Genomic DNA, 18,860 nt, shown 5'->3' on the forward strand with positions numbered 1-18,860 from the left:
TTTTTAAACCAGGATTCTTGGTTCAAGTGAGGTGTTTTTTATATCTCTTTATTCTCTTCTAGACTAGGGCAGTCCCTTCACCTTTTCTTTTTTTCCCCCACAGCACTGACTTTTTGAAGAGTTTGTCTTGAGGAATTTCCCACTCTGGATTTGTCTAATTGTTTCCTCGTGGCTGATCACAAGTTTTTTGAGAGTAGGGATACTGGGCCTTATTTATCTTTACTTCCACAATGTTATTCTAACATTTGTGCCTAATAGGTTCTTAATTGTTGCTGGTTGAATGAATGAGTGTATCATTTCCTGTAAGGATACGGGGCTCAGAGCAGCCCCAGCACTCACTGTTTATGTACAGGAAGTGAGGAGGGGATATTTAGTTCTTTTAAGTGACACGTGTGATTCCTTCTTAAGCATGTCGTAGAACTTAACATGTTTAAAAGGTGTGATTAATCGAACTGTGTTCGTTATCCTTCATAGAACTGAAAACCTAGTGAGTTTTGAAACAGTTCCAGTTTCCATACTTCACAACATTGGGGAATGCTGCAGGGTTTTTTGTGTGTGTTTTTTAAAGTTATGTGCCTTGTTCACCCTTCTTCTCTTTTCCCCTTTTCCTGCCAGAAACAAGAGTACAAATTCAAGAGTCTGTGAGGGGGAAAGATGTTTTCATCATCCAAACTGTTTCAAAGTGAGTAACTTATCCAACAGAAATGTTGCTTTCTGGGTCTCTGTTTGGGCATGAATGTTTAGAATAATAAGAGTTGCCTAGACAGGGAGAATGACGATTGTTTTAAAATTGCCATGATCTTACTCTGCTAATTTTTCTGACATAGCTGCTGACTTTTTTGTGTTCTTTCAGTGTTCTCAAGGGTGGGAATAACCAAGTTTTGGGGTGGAGGCGCTTAACAATAAGAGAGCCCATTACGTTTGCTCTCAGTAGCCAGAATTTCATAAAATTTGTAGGGAAGCTCTTCTAGTTCCAAAAAAGAAAACAGGCGGGAGGAGAGGAATTTGCTTACTTGGGGTTCTTAAAGCTTTTCCTGCAGATAATTTAAACGTACTGTCCTGTTGCATAAATTAAAGGAGCTGAGAAGATAGGCGGTGTGTTGAAGGCATGTGCGTTCCTGTCTCCTGTGACATTTGATAGCTGCTTGTTCTGGAAATTGTTGAGGTCACAAATGTGTACGCTGGGGATAGAAGATTCAGTGCAGTGAGGGTGTCTGCACCGCTCTTTGATCAAATGCCACTCTGTCCACAGGTGTCCCTCAAGGCCTCTATAGATGAAATTTTTAACTCAGTACAATTTTTAATAATGTCTAGAAATCGGTTTGTGTAGTGCAACAGTTTTTAGCCTAGAGATTCCAGAAATTGCTGCAAGCTAAATTTGTGGTTACATGTAAGATAAATACCAAAGAAAGTGAAGAAGAGCCAAATTTTGGGAGAATTTAGACTTGGAACACATGAACTTTCACCTAAATTTTGAACATCTCTGTCCTGGTCTTTGGTTCATGGGGATGAAATCTCAAAGCCACCTGACTCTTCTGGCAGGAGGAGCCGAAGGGGACCTGTCACTGCATCCCATCGTCCTGGAGCGCAAGTGTGCGGGGCCTTTGCGGCGGGGCCCTGGCTTCGTGTCTTCCCTCCGCTTAGGACCCTCAGCAGGGCTGGGCTGTGGGGCGAGAGTTCGTGCTGCCCCTGCTGCCGCTCTCTTTCCCGGGCCAGACGCCAGGCTGGTAGAGCGCTCTCCATGCCCATGCCCTCATCAAGGAGGGGAAAGTGCAGAGCACAGAACAGCTGACTTCCTTCTGGCTCCCGGGTGTTTGCAGTACGTGTATACCTTCCATTTCTTTCCATTCATTCATTCATTCATTCCTTCAATACTCTTTTTGTTCTGCCCGTGCCTCTTGTCAGTTTCTTATTCCTCTAGCCAAAACCATTCCCTTAATTTTCTCTACATGCCTCATTTTGGAGTGCTCCAGACTGTGCCATAGGCTTGTCTTGTCCAGGTTGCAGAAAGCTTAGATATTGTGGTCTTTAAGAAACAGTTAACACTGAGATTTGGTGTTGTCAGATACACCTTGTACCTTGTCTTAGTGTAGACTGGTGGTAGGCACTAAAAGTATAAGAAAAATTTTAAATTAAGAAAATTCTGTCCATTAACTTAACTTTTCCTGTAATTCAGACAAGTTATTATTTGAATTTAGGGATGGAAAGCCTTGTACCAGTTCACAGAAAAATGGTGTTCCTGGGAGTATAGTTTGGGAACTTGGTGTAACTTTACACCTGCTGTTGGTTCCCCTGCTCTTACCCCTCACACAGAATGCTTTCTGAAAGGCTACTTTAACTCTTCCCATGTCAGGCTTGTTGTTAGGTATCAGCAGAGAACCTACTCACCCAATTGTTCCGTGTTTCCCTTACTCTTTCACGCAGTCGCTCATTCACAAACATTTATTGAATGTCTGTTATGTGCCAGCCACTGTTACAGGTGTGTGAGATGCGTGAAGGATTAAAATAGTTCACAGATCCTTGTCCTCATGGAACCTATATTCTAGGACATGCAGGTAACATAATGAATAAGTAGATTATCTAGTTTGTCAGAAGATGATGAGCGCTATGGGTAAAAACCAAAACAGCATGGCAAGGAGTCGGACGTGACGGTGGTAAAGGATGGAGAGAGGGCAGGCTGGGGAGGTGGCATCTGACAAAAACTGGAAGAAGGTGCCGGCTGGCAACGAGGGCACTCCAGGCAGGGGCAGGGAGCCAGCCCTGAAGCGAAGGCCCTCAGGTGGGCGTGAGGACTGGCATGAGGGGAGGGCATGGAGGAGGAGTGGAGCGCAGAGCTGGGGTGGGGTCAGACCCTGAAGGGGCCTCGGGAGCCGTTGTGGGGCCTTGGCATCTGCGGGAAAACATCGCTGGCTCCTGAGCAGAGCGCATGATCTGCCTTTGCTTTAAGCTTCAGCTGGATGCTGTGCAGAGGGTGGGCTGTCACTGTTGGGCGGGGGTCGAGGCTCGGCCCCAGGGCAGCAGTGGAGTGGTGGGTTGCTGTCACTCTGGACAGGAGAGCAGGTAAGGACGCCTCTGGGGGTTTTGTCCTGAGTAAACTGCAGGAGCAGCGCTGCCATCAGCTGAGATGGCAGAGGTTTATGACGAGGCAGCCTTGCCGGTCAAAGAGCAGTTCAGTTTGGGGTACGTTTTGAGATGTCTTAACAGACTTTCTAGTGGAATTGTCAAGAAGCAGCTGAATTTGTTAGGCTGGACTTGAGAAGCCTGGGCTGGAGCTATAAATTTGAGTCTCAAGCATTTACAAAGCTCTGAAATTGGATGAGAAGCCCGAGCGAGGGAGGAGGGAGGAGAGAGGAGAAGAGGACAAATGATCAGGTGTCAGGGCAGGAAGCTGGGGAGGAGAGGAACCAGCAGAGGAAACAAAGCGGGGCGGGAGGGGAGCGCTGGGGGAGTGATGGAGTGTGTCAGGGCGAGGACGGAGAGAGGCCGAGTGAGAACCCAGCGTTGGCCTTGGCCTCGTGGAGGTCATCCGTGACCTGGATCGGAGCGTGGGTGGGAGAAGATGAGAGAGATGAGTTGGAAGCAAGTGTGGACGACTGTCTTGAGATGTGCGGCACAGGGGAGCCAAGAAATGGGGCAGTGGGGAAAGTGGCCTGAGCTGCTGTTAATGGGAGAAACGACCCATGGGTTTGAGCAGGGGAGAGTGACACACTGATGGGGTGGCCGGGGGGATTGCTGGAGCCCTGCTTCAGTGGGCGGGGGGATGAGATCCCTGCGTCACGGGAGGGCTGATTTTAGAGTGACTTTGGTGTGGAAAGTTCGTCTCTGGCTAATGGCTCAGGGCAGGCAGACTTGGGAGCTGCACGTGCATGTTGCAGTGGGGGCCCTGGGCTCTTTTCTGACAGTGCTCTTCTCAGTGGAAAAGGAAGTAGGGTCATCGGCTGAGAGGCAGCATGGGGGCGACTGATGGAGGCCCTAGAAGAGAGGGATGTGGTTTCTTTTTTGGGTCTAGAGTCTGTCTTGGTCGAGGCGGGCGTGACACATGGCTAACGCTTAGTTGGAACCAAGAGAGGTCATCGTGTATGTGACGTTTCTCCTTGCTGGTTTCTGTCCTTGGGTTCCAGGGATGTGAACACCACCATCATGGAGCTCCTCATCATGGTGTACGCGTGTAAGACCTCCAGCGCCAAAAGCATCATTGGCGTGATCCCCTACTTTCCTTACAGCAAACAGTGCAAGATGAGAAAGAGAGGCTCCATTGTTTCTAAACTGCTAGCTTCCATGATGTGCAAAGCTGGTAAGAAAGGCAGATATTTGATGGTTTATTGGGGGTCTGGGAGTTTTATTTTTACCTGAGAAATTGTAAAACATTGTCTTAACTAAATTAGAATGTTAAACAGTAGAAATAGTGATACAGCTTTAAGATGGCTAATTTGTAATGAGACAACAGTGCTCAGAGTTCTCTCCTGTTCCCAACTCCCTAAACACAAAGCTGATGAGAACAACTTATCGTTTCCTAAATTCTTTGTTTAAAAAATTAATATTGAAGTGACAAGTTACAATCATATTTAGGTTGTTTTTAACGGGGAAGAAAGCATTTGGAATCAACAACTCTAATAACACAGCAACTGTTTTTATTTTCGTCTCTTCCCTTTCCCAGTACACACTGGCATACTTTGCAGACGATACAAATTATTTTGTGTTGTGCATTTTTAGGTAACATCCTAAGTGTCTCCTCCTTGTTTCTAAGTAATCTTCAGAGTTGTTACTCTGTGTGTGTGTGTGTGTGTGTGTGTGTGCGCATCTGCGCCCACGCGCACGGGCGTGCCTGTGTATGTGTGTATGATTATAGAAGGCACATATCACAGAGCGTTTGCACAGAGAAAAGAATAAAAAGTCCCCATATCACTACATTTTAACACAGACACTTACTGCAGAATAAATTTTCTACTGTAGCATTTCAAAGAAGGCAAAACCAAAACAAAAAAATGAATAAACCTGAACCCCAGCAACCTGAAGAGCGTACCCAGTTGAGATCTCAGCTGGAGGGAGCAGGCCTGCCCTTCCTTCCTAGGCTTACTCCTGGGGGCCACCAGGCTTGCTGTCCTGTTCATCTGGGCAAGTTCTGCTTTAAAAAATTTTTCCAGTTGAATTATATGTATGTTTATATATATATATATATATATATATTTCCATTTCAAATATCCTTTAAGGAGCCAATGGGATGAAGATTCTTCATTTTTTTGAATTACAGACAGGCCTGTGCAGTTTGTCTTAATATATTAAGACAAATATTTGTCTTAACATGGCTTTGTCATGCCTATTGAAAAAACTTTGGGAGATGAAATCCACTCTCATAGAATTATCAGAGACATTTCTTCATTGCTATGATCTTGGCTGTTTTAAGACTTTAAATTGATGTGAAAACCATGCATCTCTGTGTAAGAAAAGCCACCCAGTCTTTCCCTTCTGAGGGGGGAAACCCAGTTCCCCACCTCCTCTGAGTTTCCTTTACTCCTCGCAGGGAACACTTCACCTCTGTCACCACATGTGTAGGCGTTTTCTCTACACCTTGCAATTCTCCAGGGCACCAGCTGGGTGCCGTACAGTTTCACTCTTGACACTGTGTACCTGGAGATGGCGTCCGATCCCACGGGTTAAGGGCTCAGTCCCACGCGCTTGCTCCCCTGACCCCCCCCAGATGCTCACTGCAAGTCCAGGTTGTCACCTGTGCTGACCAGTTGGCTATAAGTCAGAGGTTCCCACGACCTCCTCTTGGGTTCGATTAATTTACTAGAACTCCTCACAGAACTCGGGAACACTGTTCTGTCACTATTCACCGGTTTACCATAAAACGACATGATAAAGGATCCTGGTGGGCATCCGGGTGGAAGAGGTGCGTGGGGCAGGGCATGGGGTGGGGCTTGTGCCCGTGTTCACCTGCCTGGAAGCTCCCCGAAGCCCGCGCTGTTGGGACTTTATGGAGGTGTCCTCACAAGGGCGTGCTCGTTCATTAGCTCCATTTCCAGCCCGTCCCCCTTCTCGAGAGTGGGGGTGGGGAGCCTGAAAATCGTGGTGACCGGCCCCCATCCCGGAGCCCATCCTGGGTCGCCTCATTAGAACAAAAGATACTCCTGGTACTCTTATAACTAAGGAATTCATAAGGCTTTCAGGAGCTCTGTGTCGGAGGTGGGGTCAAAGACCAGATATAAGAATAAGAGATGCCCCCGGTGCTCTTAGCACTGAGGGAATGGCAAGGGTTTTAGGAGCTCTGTGCTGGGAACCGGGGGGCAGAGACCTATATTTATATTTTCTTTTATCTTATAATCTCATTGTACTAAAAAAAAATAAAGATGCTGAGTTTTTGATGAGCAATTTTTAATAGTAATTTATTATATATGGTATCTTGTTTTATGTAGTACTTATTCATACAGTGCAACTGGTTATGAAACTATTTGTGTGTTTGTGTCTGCTTTATTTTCAAAGGTCTGACTCATCTTATTACTATGGATTTACACCAGAAGGAAATTCAGGGCTTCTTCAATATTCCTGTTGATAATTTAAGAGCATCTCCCTTCTTATTACAGTATATTCAAGAAGAGGTGAGCTAGCTCAAACTTTTTAACATTCTGTTTAAGGTTGAAAGATGCATTTCCATTTCCTTGGGCTGTCCATGAAGGATTAAAACTTGATGTATTCTGCTTAAAGTACTATTTACTTTATAAATGTAATTCAGTGTATTTTTTTTTTCAGTCTGAAATTCTTTTCCCATTTAGCTTATTACAGAATACTGAGCAGAGTGCCCTGTGCTATACAGTAGGTCCTTGTTGGTTATCTATTTTAAATACAGTAGCGTGTATATGTCAATCCCAAGCTCCCAATTAAAGAATTTGAAAAAGAATAGATACCTTTATATGCATAACTGCCGTACACCTGAAACTAACACACCATTTTTTTAAACATCTTTATTGTAGTATAATCGCTTTACAATGGTGTGCTAGTTTCCGCCTTACAACAGAGTGAATCAGCTATACATGTACATACATCCCCATATCTCCTCCCTCTTGCGTCTCCCTTCCACCCTCCCTATCCCACCCCTCTAGATGGTCACAAGGCACTGAATTCGGTGTATTTTTAAATTCTTAATCTGCTATTTATTTATTTTGCTAAGCTGTTAAAATTGCTTTTCTTTTTTTTGGACCTCAGGTACCTAGAATCACCTAGTCGTGATTGTGACAAATATCTCACTGTCATCATTGGTCCATGGGTGGTCCTGGGCCTCTTTTATGTGTCCCTCTACCTGCCTATCTTTGTCCATCATCCATCTGTAGTCGTCAGCATCTGTGATCCTACCACCCAGCAAGAAAACTAGCATCATCATAATAACTTACGTCCACACGTGTGGTCCTTTTGTGTCCCATCCCCCTGCCTCTTTCCGCCCAAGGGAACCACTATCCTGAATCTTGTTTCATCTTTCTCTCAATTTCCTTGGTTAAATTTATTCCCAGGTGTTTTTTTTTTTTGGCTTTGTTGTAAATGGAGTTGTTCCTTTTGGACTGTTCACTGCTGGTGAATAGAAACGAAACTGACTTTTGTGTGTTGATCCTGCACCTTTGCTGAACTCATTTATTAGCTCGAATAGTGTTTTGTGTTGTATGTGGATTCTCTAGGGTTTTCTACATGTAGGATCGTATCATCTGTGAATGGACACAGTTTGACCTCTTCCTTTCTAACTTGGGTACCTATTTTTCTTGTCTGACAGCTGTGGCTAGAGCTTCCAGTACAGTGTTGAGTAGCAGTGTTGGATGTGGGCATCTGTGTCTTGTTCCTGCTCCTAGGTGGAAAGCTTTCAGCTTTTCACTGTCAAGTCTAATGTGAGCTGTAGGTTCTTCATTAATGCCTTTTATTATGTTGAGGAAGTTCCCTTGTATTCTATTCCTAGTTTTCTGGTTTTATCATGAAAAGGTGTTGGATTGTCAGATGCTTCTTCTGCATCATTTGAGATGATCATGTGGATTCTTTTCCTTCATTTTATTAATGTGATGTATTACAGTGATTGATTTTTCTCTTTTTGAATCACTCGTGTTCCTGGGACAAATCGGACATATGTAATTTTAATATAGTTACATTTGTTATTCTTGGATATAATAGCATTTTTGTGACTCATTATTTAAGAAGCCTTTTTAAATGTTAACTTATAATGCACTTAGCTATTTTGCTTTTTTAGGAACTCTTTTCCTCACGTGAATTATTTGTCTCTTTAATAACTTTTACAGAGAACTCTTTTAACAGTATTTAAAAGAAAGCAGTTTGTAGATTTCTGAGCAGTTTCTTTCTGTCAAGAGTACAGGCCTTCCTCATCCTCCAGAAACTAACATAGGCCCTCAGTAGTGAAAATGGATTGAAGTATTTTTGAAAGGGAACACTAGAAAATATTCTACTTGTTTTTTTAAAGTTATGCACAAGAAACATACAAACTCTAATACATTCAAAAAACAATATGAATGTAATTTACCTGAATATGATTCTCAGTTGAGAGAGAAAGGGTGCGAGAGCGCAGCTCCTGTCCTCACAGGAGGAAGAGGGTCCAGGCAGAGGGAGGAGCGTGAGGGCAAGGCTGGGGTTCACAGAACATGGTCCCGGGAAGAGCCATCTCAATGATGCCTCTAGTTTTGGAAGAAATAGAGCAGTCAGTGTACACTTTTTTTTTTTTTTATGTTACCAATTTATTTTTTTGGCTGCATTGGGTCTTCGTTGCTGCGCACGGGCTTTGTCTAGTTGCGGCGAGCAGGGGCTACTCTTCATTGTGGTGCGCGGGCTTCTCATTGCGGTGGCTTCCCTTGTTGCAGAGTACGGGCTCTAGGCACGTGGGCTTCAGTAGTTGCAGCACACAGGCTCAGTAGTTGTGGCTCGCCGGCTCTCGAGCACGGGCTCAGTAGTTGTGGCGCATGGGCTTAGTTGCTCCGGAGCATGTGGAATCTTCCTGGACCAGGGTTCGAACCCGTGTCCCCTGCATTGGCAGGCAGATTCTTAACCACTGTACCACCAGGGAAGCCCTCGGTATGCACTTTTATAGGCTAGTGTTCATCTTTTGGTCTGGGGGATGTTTCCTCTCAAGACACCAGCAGTGCTGTGTGCTGACATCTAGATGCGTACATGGCAAGAGCGCCTCTTGAGAGGCCCCTGTGGGCCTGGTGAGTCAAGGCCACAGCACCCTTGGCCCTGATCCAGAGGTCAGGCCAAGGTCATTGCCCTTCATGTAGGTGTCTGCCTCAGTGCAAGGCTGCCTGCCACTTGAAGAATCCCGTCTTAGGTTTCATTGTTGAAAAGAAGTCGGACCTGAACCCTCTTAAACTGCTCATGGTTCAGCAGATTAGGGAAGTGGGGTCCTTGTTTCTGATGGTAAGCTAACAGTGGTAACCTCAAATGTTTTAGTTTTAAATTCTCTGTTCTTCATTCATAGAGATAAATTAAAACAGCCTATAGAGAATGAAATACTATATGGGAGCTCACTGTTTACTTTTTTATGGTATATGTACTTGCTTTATGCCTTTTGTTTTCATGCACTGGAGTTTCTCAGGCAGGTGGTAGATTCACCACATTTTACTGAATCTAAGTTGCCGTCAGTTAAGGTTTATGTTATTCATGTCATCAAGAAAGAAGGAAGCACTGCCAGTCCTGCTGTGATGCGTTGCCTTCGTGTCACCTAGTGGCTCTATCTGCAAGCTTTGACACTGATGTCATCCTATTTGACAGCTCACCCTCTGTTTTTCTTGGGTTGTCAAGGGAATTTGAGCACTTTCTGCCAAAAGTGGGCGTTCAGCTAATGGATGCTCATTGCCTGGAAACTGTTCTCCAGCCTTGGCCGTGTTGCTGTGCATGCGTCAAGCATCCTTTTCAGATTTAGTCCTTCCACAGCTTCACCTCCTGGCAGGGAGTCTTCCTTTCGTAGGTCCCAGAGAGCATTTGATTGTTGCTTTGCAAGAAAATATGGACTTGTGGTCATTCCTCTAGTGATGACCCTTTGATTCATGAATATGAAATGTACATCGTGCTGCCATCTTCCTGTGTCTTTCTGCGTGTGTGGTAACTTGTCATTTTAATACTGAATGATAGTGAGCTCTTTCTGGCGACATTTTATTTTATTTTATTTATTTATTTTTTTTCTGGCGACATTTTAAATGGCAGTTAAGCCCAGCCCGGAGAGAACCAACAGTGCCTGTGATTCATGTGAATGGAGGACATAGGAACACCGTGGCCACCTTCATGCACGCAAAGGGGTGAAAGCACACGGTGCAGCTGCTGTTGGGCTGACAGCAGCTGTAAGGCAGCACTGAGTGTAAGACAGCCAAGTTGTAGACATAATAAAATATAACCCAAAAGAGGTTTGGGTATTGATTAAGTATAGTGCTTGCTTTTAAAATAATGACTAAGTATTATAGTGATAGTACTAGTAATCATTGGTCTGCACCAGGGTTTTTTAAGGAAATTATGAAGAGGGGAGGCTACCAAGTGTACTTTTGTGGTGTTTCGAGAGATCCCATCCCATCAGTTTTTAAAATAGGAACTTATAAAGTGGGCCTGTTTCTGATTCTTGAGTTGCTTTATTCCCCGCTTTGTTCTTCTTAGTGTCTTTATACCAGTTCACTCTCACTGTTAGAGAAATGAGATCTGGCAAGAAATGGAAAACCAGGGGCATAGGCAGGGGTGTAGCAAAGGAGTGTGGGTGTCAGGCAATTTGATTCTCTGTGGTCCCACAGTGGCCCTGGTGATGTTTTCCCTTAATGGTTCTGGGGAAATTACTGCAGGGTTTGGAAGTCAGACTCGCATGACATGTGGTGTGTTTTCCCCTCCACTTGATAAGATTTAATAAGAATAATCTTCTAAAATGTGAAAAATGAAAACTTATGTTTACAGTGGCAGTTAGGGAAATTGTGAGAAAAGTGATGAAACAATCAGCTTCCCTGGACCGCCAGCCTGGGCCCAGGCCCTCTGAAGGGCTCTCCCTGGTTACCAGCTTGCATAGTGTCCTGAATCCTCTCAGACCTTTGCCTCTGATTTACCTCCCATTTCTGTACACCTAGTTACAGAAATTGATTTGTGGGGGCTTTTTGGAAAAAAAACAAAAAACACAAAAAAACACATTGATATATTGTTTGTGTTGTTCTGTAACTTTGTTTCCTTTCCTGTGCTGGTGTCTGGAGGTCTTTCCATGTTCAGCTATATAGGATTACTTCTTTCTTCATGATTGCTACATAGTACATGATCATCATTCTCTGGTGGTGTAAATGTTCTATCTGCTGTCAGATTGGCAGCCACACGTACCTGTTGAGTCCTTGAAATGTGCCTGCTGTGACTGGAGAATGGAATCCTTCATTTTATTTAAGTTTAATTAATTTAAATTAAAATAACTACCTGTTTAGATGTTTAAAGCACAAGTTTAAATGAGCCACAATTTTTTCAGCCATTTCCCTCTTGCTTGGATATTAGGTTGTTTTAATTTTTCACTCTTTTTTTTTTTTTTTTTCCCAGTACGCGGGCCTCTCACTGTTGTGGCCTCTCCCGTTGCGGAGCACAGGCTCCGGACGCGCAGGCTCAGCAGCCATGGCTCACGGGCCCAGCCGCTCCACGGCATGTGGGATCCTCCCGGACCGGGGCACGAACCCGTGTCCCCTGCATCGGCAGGCGGACTCTCAACCACTGCGCCACCAGGGAAGCCCAATTTTTCACTCTTTTAAGTGAAATATTTTATTTTCAAAATATATTTAAGTCATGTTGCATTGAAAATTCTTGTACCTGCCCTTCTGAATACTTACGCAAGTCTTTTTCTGAGCTATTTTAGGAAGTGGAATTGCTTAATTGAAAAGTATCTACATTTTTCGTATTTTAATAGATGTTACAAAAATTGCAATTGTCTGAAGGGGCTGTATTCATTTACACTTGGACAGAATTCCCCATGTAAAACAGTGTTTTATCTTTTTGCTGTGGTTTTGAAATTTCAGCACAATGTGTCCAGGTGGATCTTTTTTCCATTCACCTCACTAGATGTTCAGTGGGTCCCTTTCATTCTCTATGAATTTTGTTTGCTATAGTTTGAGTATCTCACCCCTTCTATTTTTTCATTCCTTTCTTTGGGAACTGTTAGAAGTTGAAAATCTTGGATCTAGTCTGTATATTGTTTAACTTTTTTTTTCTTTTTTCAAGTTTTACATTCTTACATGCTGCCTGGTGGGAAAATTCCATGGCTTAATCTCACCCACATTGTTTTTTTTCAGCTGCGTCCCTCCTGCCCTTCAGCCAGCTGAGTTTCTTATTTGGACCATAATAACTTCCACCGTCTAGATTTCTTTTTGGTTCATTTTCATAACAACTTGTTCTTTCTTTATGCGTATGATTTCCTGTTTTGACTCCTGAGGAGAAAATAGACCTGCTTTTATTAAAGAGTCCTTTCTTTTAAAGTTTCCTTTTCTTTGCTCTTTTAACTGTTTCTTCATTTGTTATTTTTTCTCTTGGCTGGGTTTGGTGCTATTTGGTGATGTTTGATGAGGCAAAGAAGTGCATAAAGCAGTTTAGAAAGACTTCCAGCAAAAATAAGGAAAACGCCTAAATGAAAATATTTTTTGCTACCTTACTCCCTGATAATGTTGGATAAGTTAGGCTTTTTATGTGTATAGATGGATCAGATGTAGAGATTTCTTATCCATGTGGATATATCTATAATAGAGCCTTGTTCAAACTAATCAGTTTTTTTGTTTACTAAATATTGATTATTTAGTGCTTCCCATGTGCTAGGTATTGTACAAGGTGCTAGATGTTATTAAGTGCTTATATTAAAATTCATTGATCTAGCGTAATTGTGAGAAATCAGTGGGGATATATTTGAATGAAATAGTATAATTTAATGAAATGATTAGATTTTAAGAACATGATTTGAAAATATTGCCAAGATGAAATCAGAAACAACAAACTACTGCTCAGCTTAAAAGTAGTTCTGTCAGGCTTCCCTGGTGGCGCAGTGGTTGAGAGTCCGCCTGCTAATGCAGGGGACACGTGTTCGTGCCCCGGTCCGGGAGGATCCCACATGCCGCAGAGCGGCTGGGCCCGTGAGCCATGGCTGCTGAGCCTGCACGTCCGGAGCCTGTGCTCCGCAACGGGAGAGGCCACAACAGTGAGAGGCCTGCGTACCGCAAAAAAAAAAAAAAGTAGTTCTATCTTCTAAACTCTCAGAAGTTGGTAATGGGTGTATCTTCAACTGTAATTATCCTAGTACAGATCACTTCAAATGTTTAAAGAACTCCAAAGTAGACTGATATTTTGCTTATTTTCTTAAGGGCTCTTAATATCTTTATGAAACAGTGCTAGGCGGGGGATTCCTTGAACAAATTGGTTTCTTCATTATGCTGTGACAGAGACACATTAAGTGGTTATTTGTTTGGACCGCACTTATTTGGAATTCAACAGGTGCCTTGAATTCAGGTTCGATGAATATCATCCTTGCCCGTGTGAAATTACATGTAACTGGGATTCATGAGAGTACTTCCTGCTGACTTCATAAAAACATCTTTGCTGTCACATAGATATGAGCTAATTACTGATTAACCCTACTTTTTTCTTAAAATAAGTCTATGAGAGTCATGCCTTGATAATAATTTTTTTTATTCCTAGGTAGGCGTTTCTTCATCTTCTAAAGAGGAAATTTACTTTGAACTTTTTGTCTTTTTGGAAAACTTTGAAGTGACCGGATGACATTTTTGAGTCTGTTGGAATGTTCATTTTTATCAGTTACCGGGTATTGGTGTGAATAGCCCTGTGGAGACATGGCAGTAATCCCCAGCCTCTCCTCTGTCACAGATCCCAGATTACAGAAATGCAGTGATCGTGGCCAAGTCTCCAGCCTCAGCTAAGAGGTAGGTGGGAGCTCCTCCGAGCCACACCCGGGGTCCCAGCCCCGTCGAATCCCAGGTGCTCTGGATTCTATCTCAGCGGTTCCCACTGTGTCTCTTATTTTTTATCCTGTGAACTGATAGTTTAAAAGATTGTCTGCTGGCTTCATGTATTAAGTGATGGTTTATTTTCCTCCCTTTTTTCCAGTCCCAGTCTGTGACTACCATCACATTTCTTAACAGAAGCTGTCCAGGGCTGGGGAATCCCAGCCCAGTGCTTAGGCGGCTGCTTGTTGTTCATCTTCATATCTGCCATTTAAATTACCAGTGAATGTATTTTGAGGTTGTTTGCTGCCTTTTATTCAGAGAACTCAGTAATTTATTATTGTATCCAGCCAAGAGGCTGGATTGGTATGTGTTAAAAGGTGACATTTTACAAAATTTACAAACACTACAAGGTGTGTAAATGGGGCAGTGCTGAGAGTTACATGTAACCTGGAGTAACTGATGAGTCAGGGGTACAGAACCTAAAGTTGTGTTTGAATTGAAAGGGTTTCACACACAGACATGCCTTGGAGATAGTGTGTTGGGTTCCACACCTCTGCCAAAGCCATATCACAGTAAAGTGAGTCACATGGATTTTTGGTTTCCCACTGCATATAAAAGTTATGTTTACACTATACTGTAGTCTAAGTGTGCAATAGCATTATGTATTAAAAACATTGTACATACCTTAATTTAAAAATACTTTATTGCTAAAAAATGCCAACCATCATCTGAGCCTTCAGCGAGTTGCAGTCTTTTTGCATCAAAGATCAGTGATCACAGATCACCATAAAAAATTTAATAATAATGAAAAAGTTTGAAATACTTTGAGAATTACCAAAACGTGACACAGAGACATGAAGTGAGCAGATGCTGTTGGAAAAAATGGCGCCGATAGACTTGCTGGACGGAGGGCTGCCCCAGACCCTCAACTTGTAACAAGTGCAATGTCTGCGAAGTGCAGTAAATCAAGGTCTGCCTGTACTAATGTTCCCTGGAGAAGCCGCTCCACTGGGGAGGGAAAGAACAAAATCAAACGTAGGAATGAAGGCTTTTTCTTAAAAAAAATTGAATCCCACAATTGAATACCTTTGCTCCCTGGATCACTGTTGAGCCCATGGCGTGAGAGAGCGGAGGTGCCTCCATCCTGTACCCACTGTTGTTAATGTGGAAGGATGAAGGACAGCTTGCACGTCGTAAGCTGTTGACTTCACAGGTGTTACAGATAAGTGGTTTTCCATTACAAAGTAGGAATAGCAGTTAGTATATTAAATAAAGTTGGCATTTGTGATGAAGCCATGGAGTTGCCATGTTCGTGGGACCAACCTCGCAGTCAGCCAGGGCTGTGCCCGCACAGGCTTCCTTCAAGAAGCTCTGTCATGGAGCCTCATAGTGTCCATTTGATTAAGTCAGGTAAACCGGGACGCTTGTGGAACATACACATTTCAAACAGCCTTTCCAGAGATTTGTGCAAAGGCTGGATTAATGCTAATTTAGTAATTTCTTTTTCTCTTACATGCTTTTTTAAATTAAGTTGAAAATCACATAACATACATTTAACTTTTTTAAAGTGTGTAATTCACTGGCATGTAGTGCATTCACAGTGCTGTACAACCACCACTTCTCTCTAGTTTCAGAACTTGCTCTTATGCCAGAAGACCACCCCGTACTCACTGAGTGATCACTCTCAGGTCCCTTCTCCCCCATCCCCTGCGGCTGCTAATCTGCTTACTGTCTCTGTAGATTTACCTATTCTAGATATTTCATATAAATGGAATCATATAATATGTGGCCTTTTGTGTCTGATTTCTTTCACTGAGCATAATGTTTTCAGGTTCATCTATATTGTAGCATATATCAGTAATTCATGCCTTTTTATGGCTGAATACTATTCCATTGTAGGGATGTACTACACTTTGTTTATCTGTTCATCTGTTGATGGGCATTTGGGTTATTCCCACCTTTTGGCTGTTAGGAATAGCAGTGCTGTAAACATTTGTGTACAAGTGTCTGTGTTGGCATGTTTTCATTTCTCGTGGATATATATCTAGAATTGAAATTGCTGGGTCATATAGTAATTCTATGTTTCCATTTTTGAGGGACCACTAAACTTAACATACCCAAACTGAACTGCTCTTTGCCCCCAAAAGCCTGTGGGTTTTGGCTGGAGTAGCACAGTTTTTGTCTTAAAGTTTCCTGGCTTGTGAGGCTGCCCCTTTCTTGGTCTGGCTTTTGTTTGGGCACAGCTGTGAGCCTGGGGTAATGAGGCAGAAAGACAGACGGGAGGACCCACCACTGTGTGTTTCCTCTCACAGGTGAGGAGACACATCAGGGAGGTGAGGAAACGGATCCAAGGTGATTCTGCTGTGTTGTTTACAGGAAGGTAGCAGCACAACTAATGACTTCTTTTTTTTTAATTTATTTTTTATTTTTATTTTTGGCTGCATTGGGTCTTTGTTGCTGTGCATGGTCTTTCTCTGGTTGCGGCGAGCAGGGGCTACTCTTTGTTACGGTGCGTGGGCTTCTCATTGCAGTGGCTTTTCTTGTGGCGGAGCGCGGTCTCTAGGCGCGTGGGCTCAGTAGTTGTGGCTCGCAGGCTCTAGAGTGCAGGCTCAGTAGTTGTGGTGTAAGGCTTAGTTGCTCCGTGGAATGTGGGATCTTCCCAGACCAGGGCTCGAACCCATGTCCCCTGCATTGGCAGGCAGATTCTTAACCACTGTGCCACCAGGGAAGCCCCAGCTAATGACTTCTTAGAATGTCTTCCCCACCAGTGATTCTGGGATTTGGGCGTGGGCCGAATAGGCTTGAGGTTGGCTTGCCCATTCAGTCCGTCTTCGCTCGGTACGTGTGTGCTGTACCAGCCGTTTCCCAAGGGGTGAGCAGTAGAGCCCGCACCTCCCCTCTGGGGCTCGCAGATCACCCCGTGTGCTGTTTGGCCAGTAGGTTGTTAGGTAGGTTGGGATGAAGGATCCAGCCTCTTTTTCCCGCCTTCTGTAATGGAGTCCACATAGGTTACACTGCATTCAATAAATGTTTTAGGACGGAGATGGTTGCCTCAAAGGGGATGAGGGTATAAAATAGTGTAGTTATGGCTTTTGCACTCCACATTGAAGGTGTGCTGAGCGCTCTTGGTTGGTAGCACCTGCCATGGCATCTCCCACAGCGCTGTGCTGTGATTTCCCCTCATTTTGATGTCCTGATTTGCATACTCATCCAGAGTTAGGGCTTGAGATGGCATTTCCAGCTCAGCAACATGCTGGTTTTGGTCTGATTGTTTCCGGCTTCCTCCTGCAAGTTTTTTATTTGGCGCCTCACCTTAGAAAACTGTTACAGTTCATTTAAGAGACACCCTGAGGCAGCAGGAAGATAGTTAAACTAGGAGTCAAGAGACGCCGGCTTCCAGCTGGTGCCTACCCAGTCTTTGTGAGAGAGCTGAGAACCACGGTCCAGGCTCCCTGCAGGCCTCCATTTCCTCGTCGGCAGAGCGGTGGGGTGACGCCTGCACTGCTTACCTTACAGAGCTGTGCGCGCCGAAGAAGGCGGGAGAGACTTCACAGATTGAGCAGCACTGTGTGCCCTGCAGTTCTGCAGTTGTTGGTGGAGTTGAGGGCAGACCTGTGGTTGTGTAGCCCTTTGGCAGTGAGCTGTTGTCTTGAATAAAAGAGGTCATCTGAGAACATAATGTTGCTTTAACAAGAAACAGAACTTGCTTTAATGAGCAAGTGTTTGGAATTGTTTTCCTAGAATAATTGAGTGAATAGAAAAAAAAAAGTCTGAGATCCTGTGTTTTGTTCTGACCCATGATGTACATTTACCCTCATCATTGTACAACCAGAAGCGAGACTGAGTTGCTTTGGAATTCCTCTGTGACCGTCAGTGTCTAAAGCAGTATGACCTACCGGAACCATCCTGATTCCTTTTTTGGAATCAGGTGGGAACCCAAGTTACGTTACTGTTATATGAAGTATCAGAAACTAACATCATTGTGCAGGTAATGCTTTTATTTATCTTGAAAGTATTGTGGTTTATAGTTAGTAGTGTTATAGTAGGTTAGTAGTGTTGAAACAGCATTATTCTAGGAATTGGCAAACCTCTACGAATTCCCGATGGAAAAAGACTTCCTTAGAGGATAACTGAGAGCTCAGGACTTTTGACAGTAATCTTGTTTGTGAAGCCAATCTTGGATTTGAAGGAGCACTTAATCTCTGTGGTGCTGTGAGGTTAGCGTGGGGCCGAAGCCAGTGAAGGCTCTGCCATGGTCTTTGTCTGAACATATCTTTTTCTGAGGACATCTTTAAAAACTGTTTTGAATTTTTTTTAAGGGTGAATTTAAAGTTATGCAAATACTACATCTTAACTGTTAGGATCTTTAACAATTTTTATTAAAAATATTCTCCCCCTGGGGCTTCCCTGGTGGCGCAGTGGTTGAGAGTCCGCCTGCCGATGCGGGGGACGCGGGTTCGTGCCCCAGTCCAGGAAGATCCCACATGCCGCGGAGCGGATGGACCCGTGAGCCATGGCGTACTGCCAAAAAAAAAAAAAAAAAATTCTCCCCCTGAGACTCTCCCTCTTTTCCTTAAGTAAAAATATTCACACACACACACAAAGATACACTTTTCTGGATCAGGTTATGCAGTACAGCTCTGCTCCTGTGAAGTCTGTTGTCATTTCCTTGGAAATATAAATTAGATTGATTGTAGGAAGGGCCAGACCAGTAGACGTTTCTTTATGTGCATTTGAGATTTTTTCAAAACCACAGAAGACTTAACTGCATGTGCTGCGTAATGACATCTTCTACTGAGGGAGGAAAGTGTAACTTCGTAAGAAAGTAATTTGCAATGGATGTAGCATCCATTTAAATTTCTTGAACTGATTGCAAACACTGTGACAAAACTCTCCTTGGTCGTGGAGTGCAGACGGGAAACCTGGCACAGG

The 18,860-nt window shown here is 43.6% G+C and overlaps 1 protein-coding gene across 4 annotated transcripts in view; it reads left to right on the top strand.

Moving 5' to 3' along the window:
- The window catches only part of PRPSAP2 (phosphoribosyl pyrophosphate synthetase associated protein 2), a 39,558-nt gene that overhangs the window by 8,455 nt on the left and 12,243 nt on the right, over positions 1-18,860 (top strand). For 2 of the 4 annotated variants that reach the window (XM_060080838.1, XM_060080836.1), the window contains 4 exons: positions 616-682; positions 4,122-4,294; positions 6,484-6,599; positions 13,849-13,904. In XM_060080838.1, the coding sequence (XP_059936821.1) occupies positions 616-682; positions 4,122-4,294; positions 6,484-6,599; positions 13,849-13,904 (412 nt within the window). Of the gene's footprint in view, positions 1-615; positions 683-1,542; positions 1,820-4,121; positions 4,295-6,483; positions 6,600-13,848; positions 13,905-18,860 lie in introns of all 4 variants that reach the window. The other 2 variants (XM_060080835.1, XM_060080837.1) reach the window with 2 other exon arrangements.

The sequence above is a fragment of the Mesoplodon densirostris genome, chromosome 18, assembly GCF_025265405.1.
Source record: "Mesoplodon densirostris isolate mMesDen1 chromosome 18, mMesDen1 primary haplotype, whole genome shotgun sequence".
Taxonomy (NCBI): Eukaryota; Metazoa; Chordata; class Mammalia; order Artiodactyla; family Ziphiidae; genus Mesoplodon; species Mesoplodon densirostris.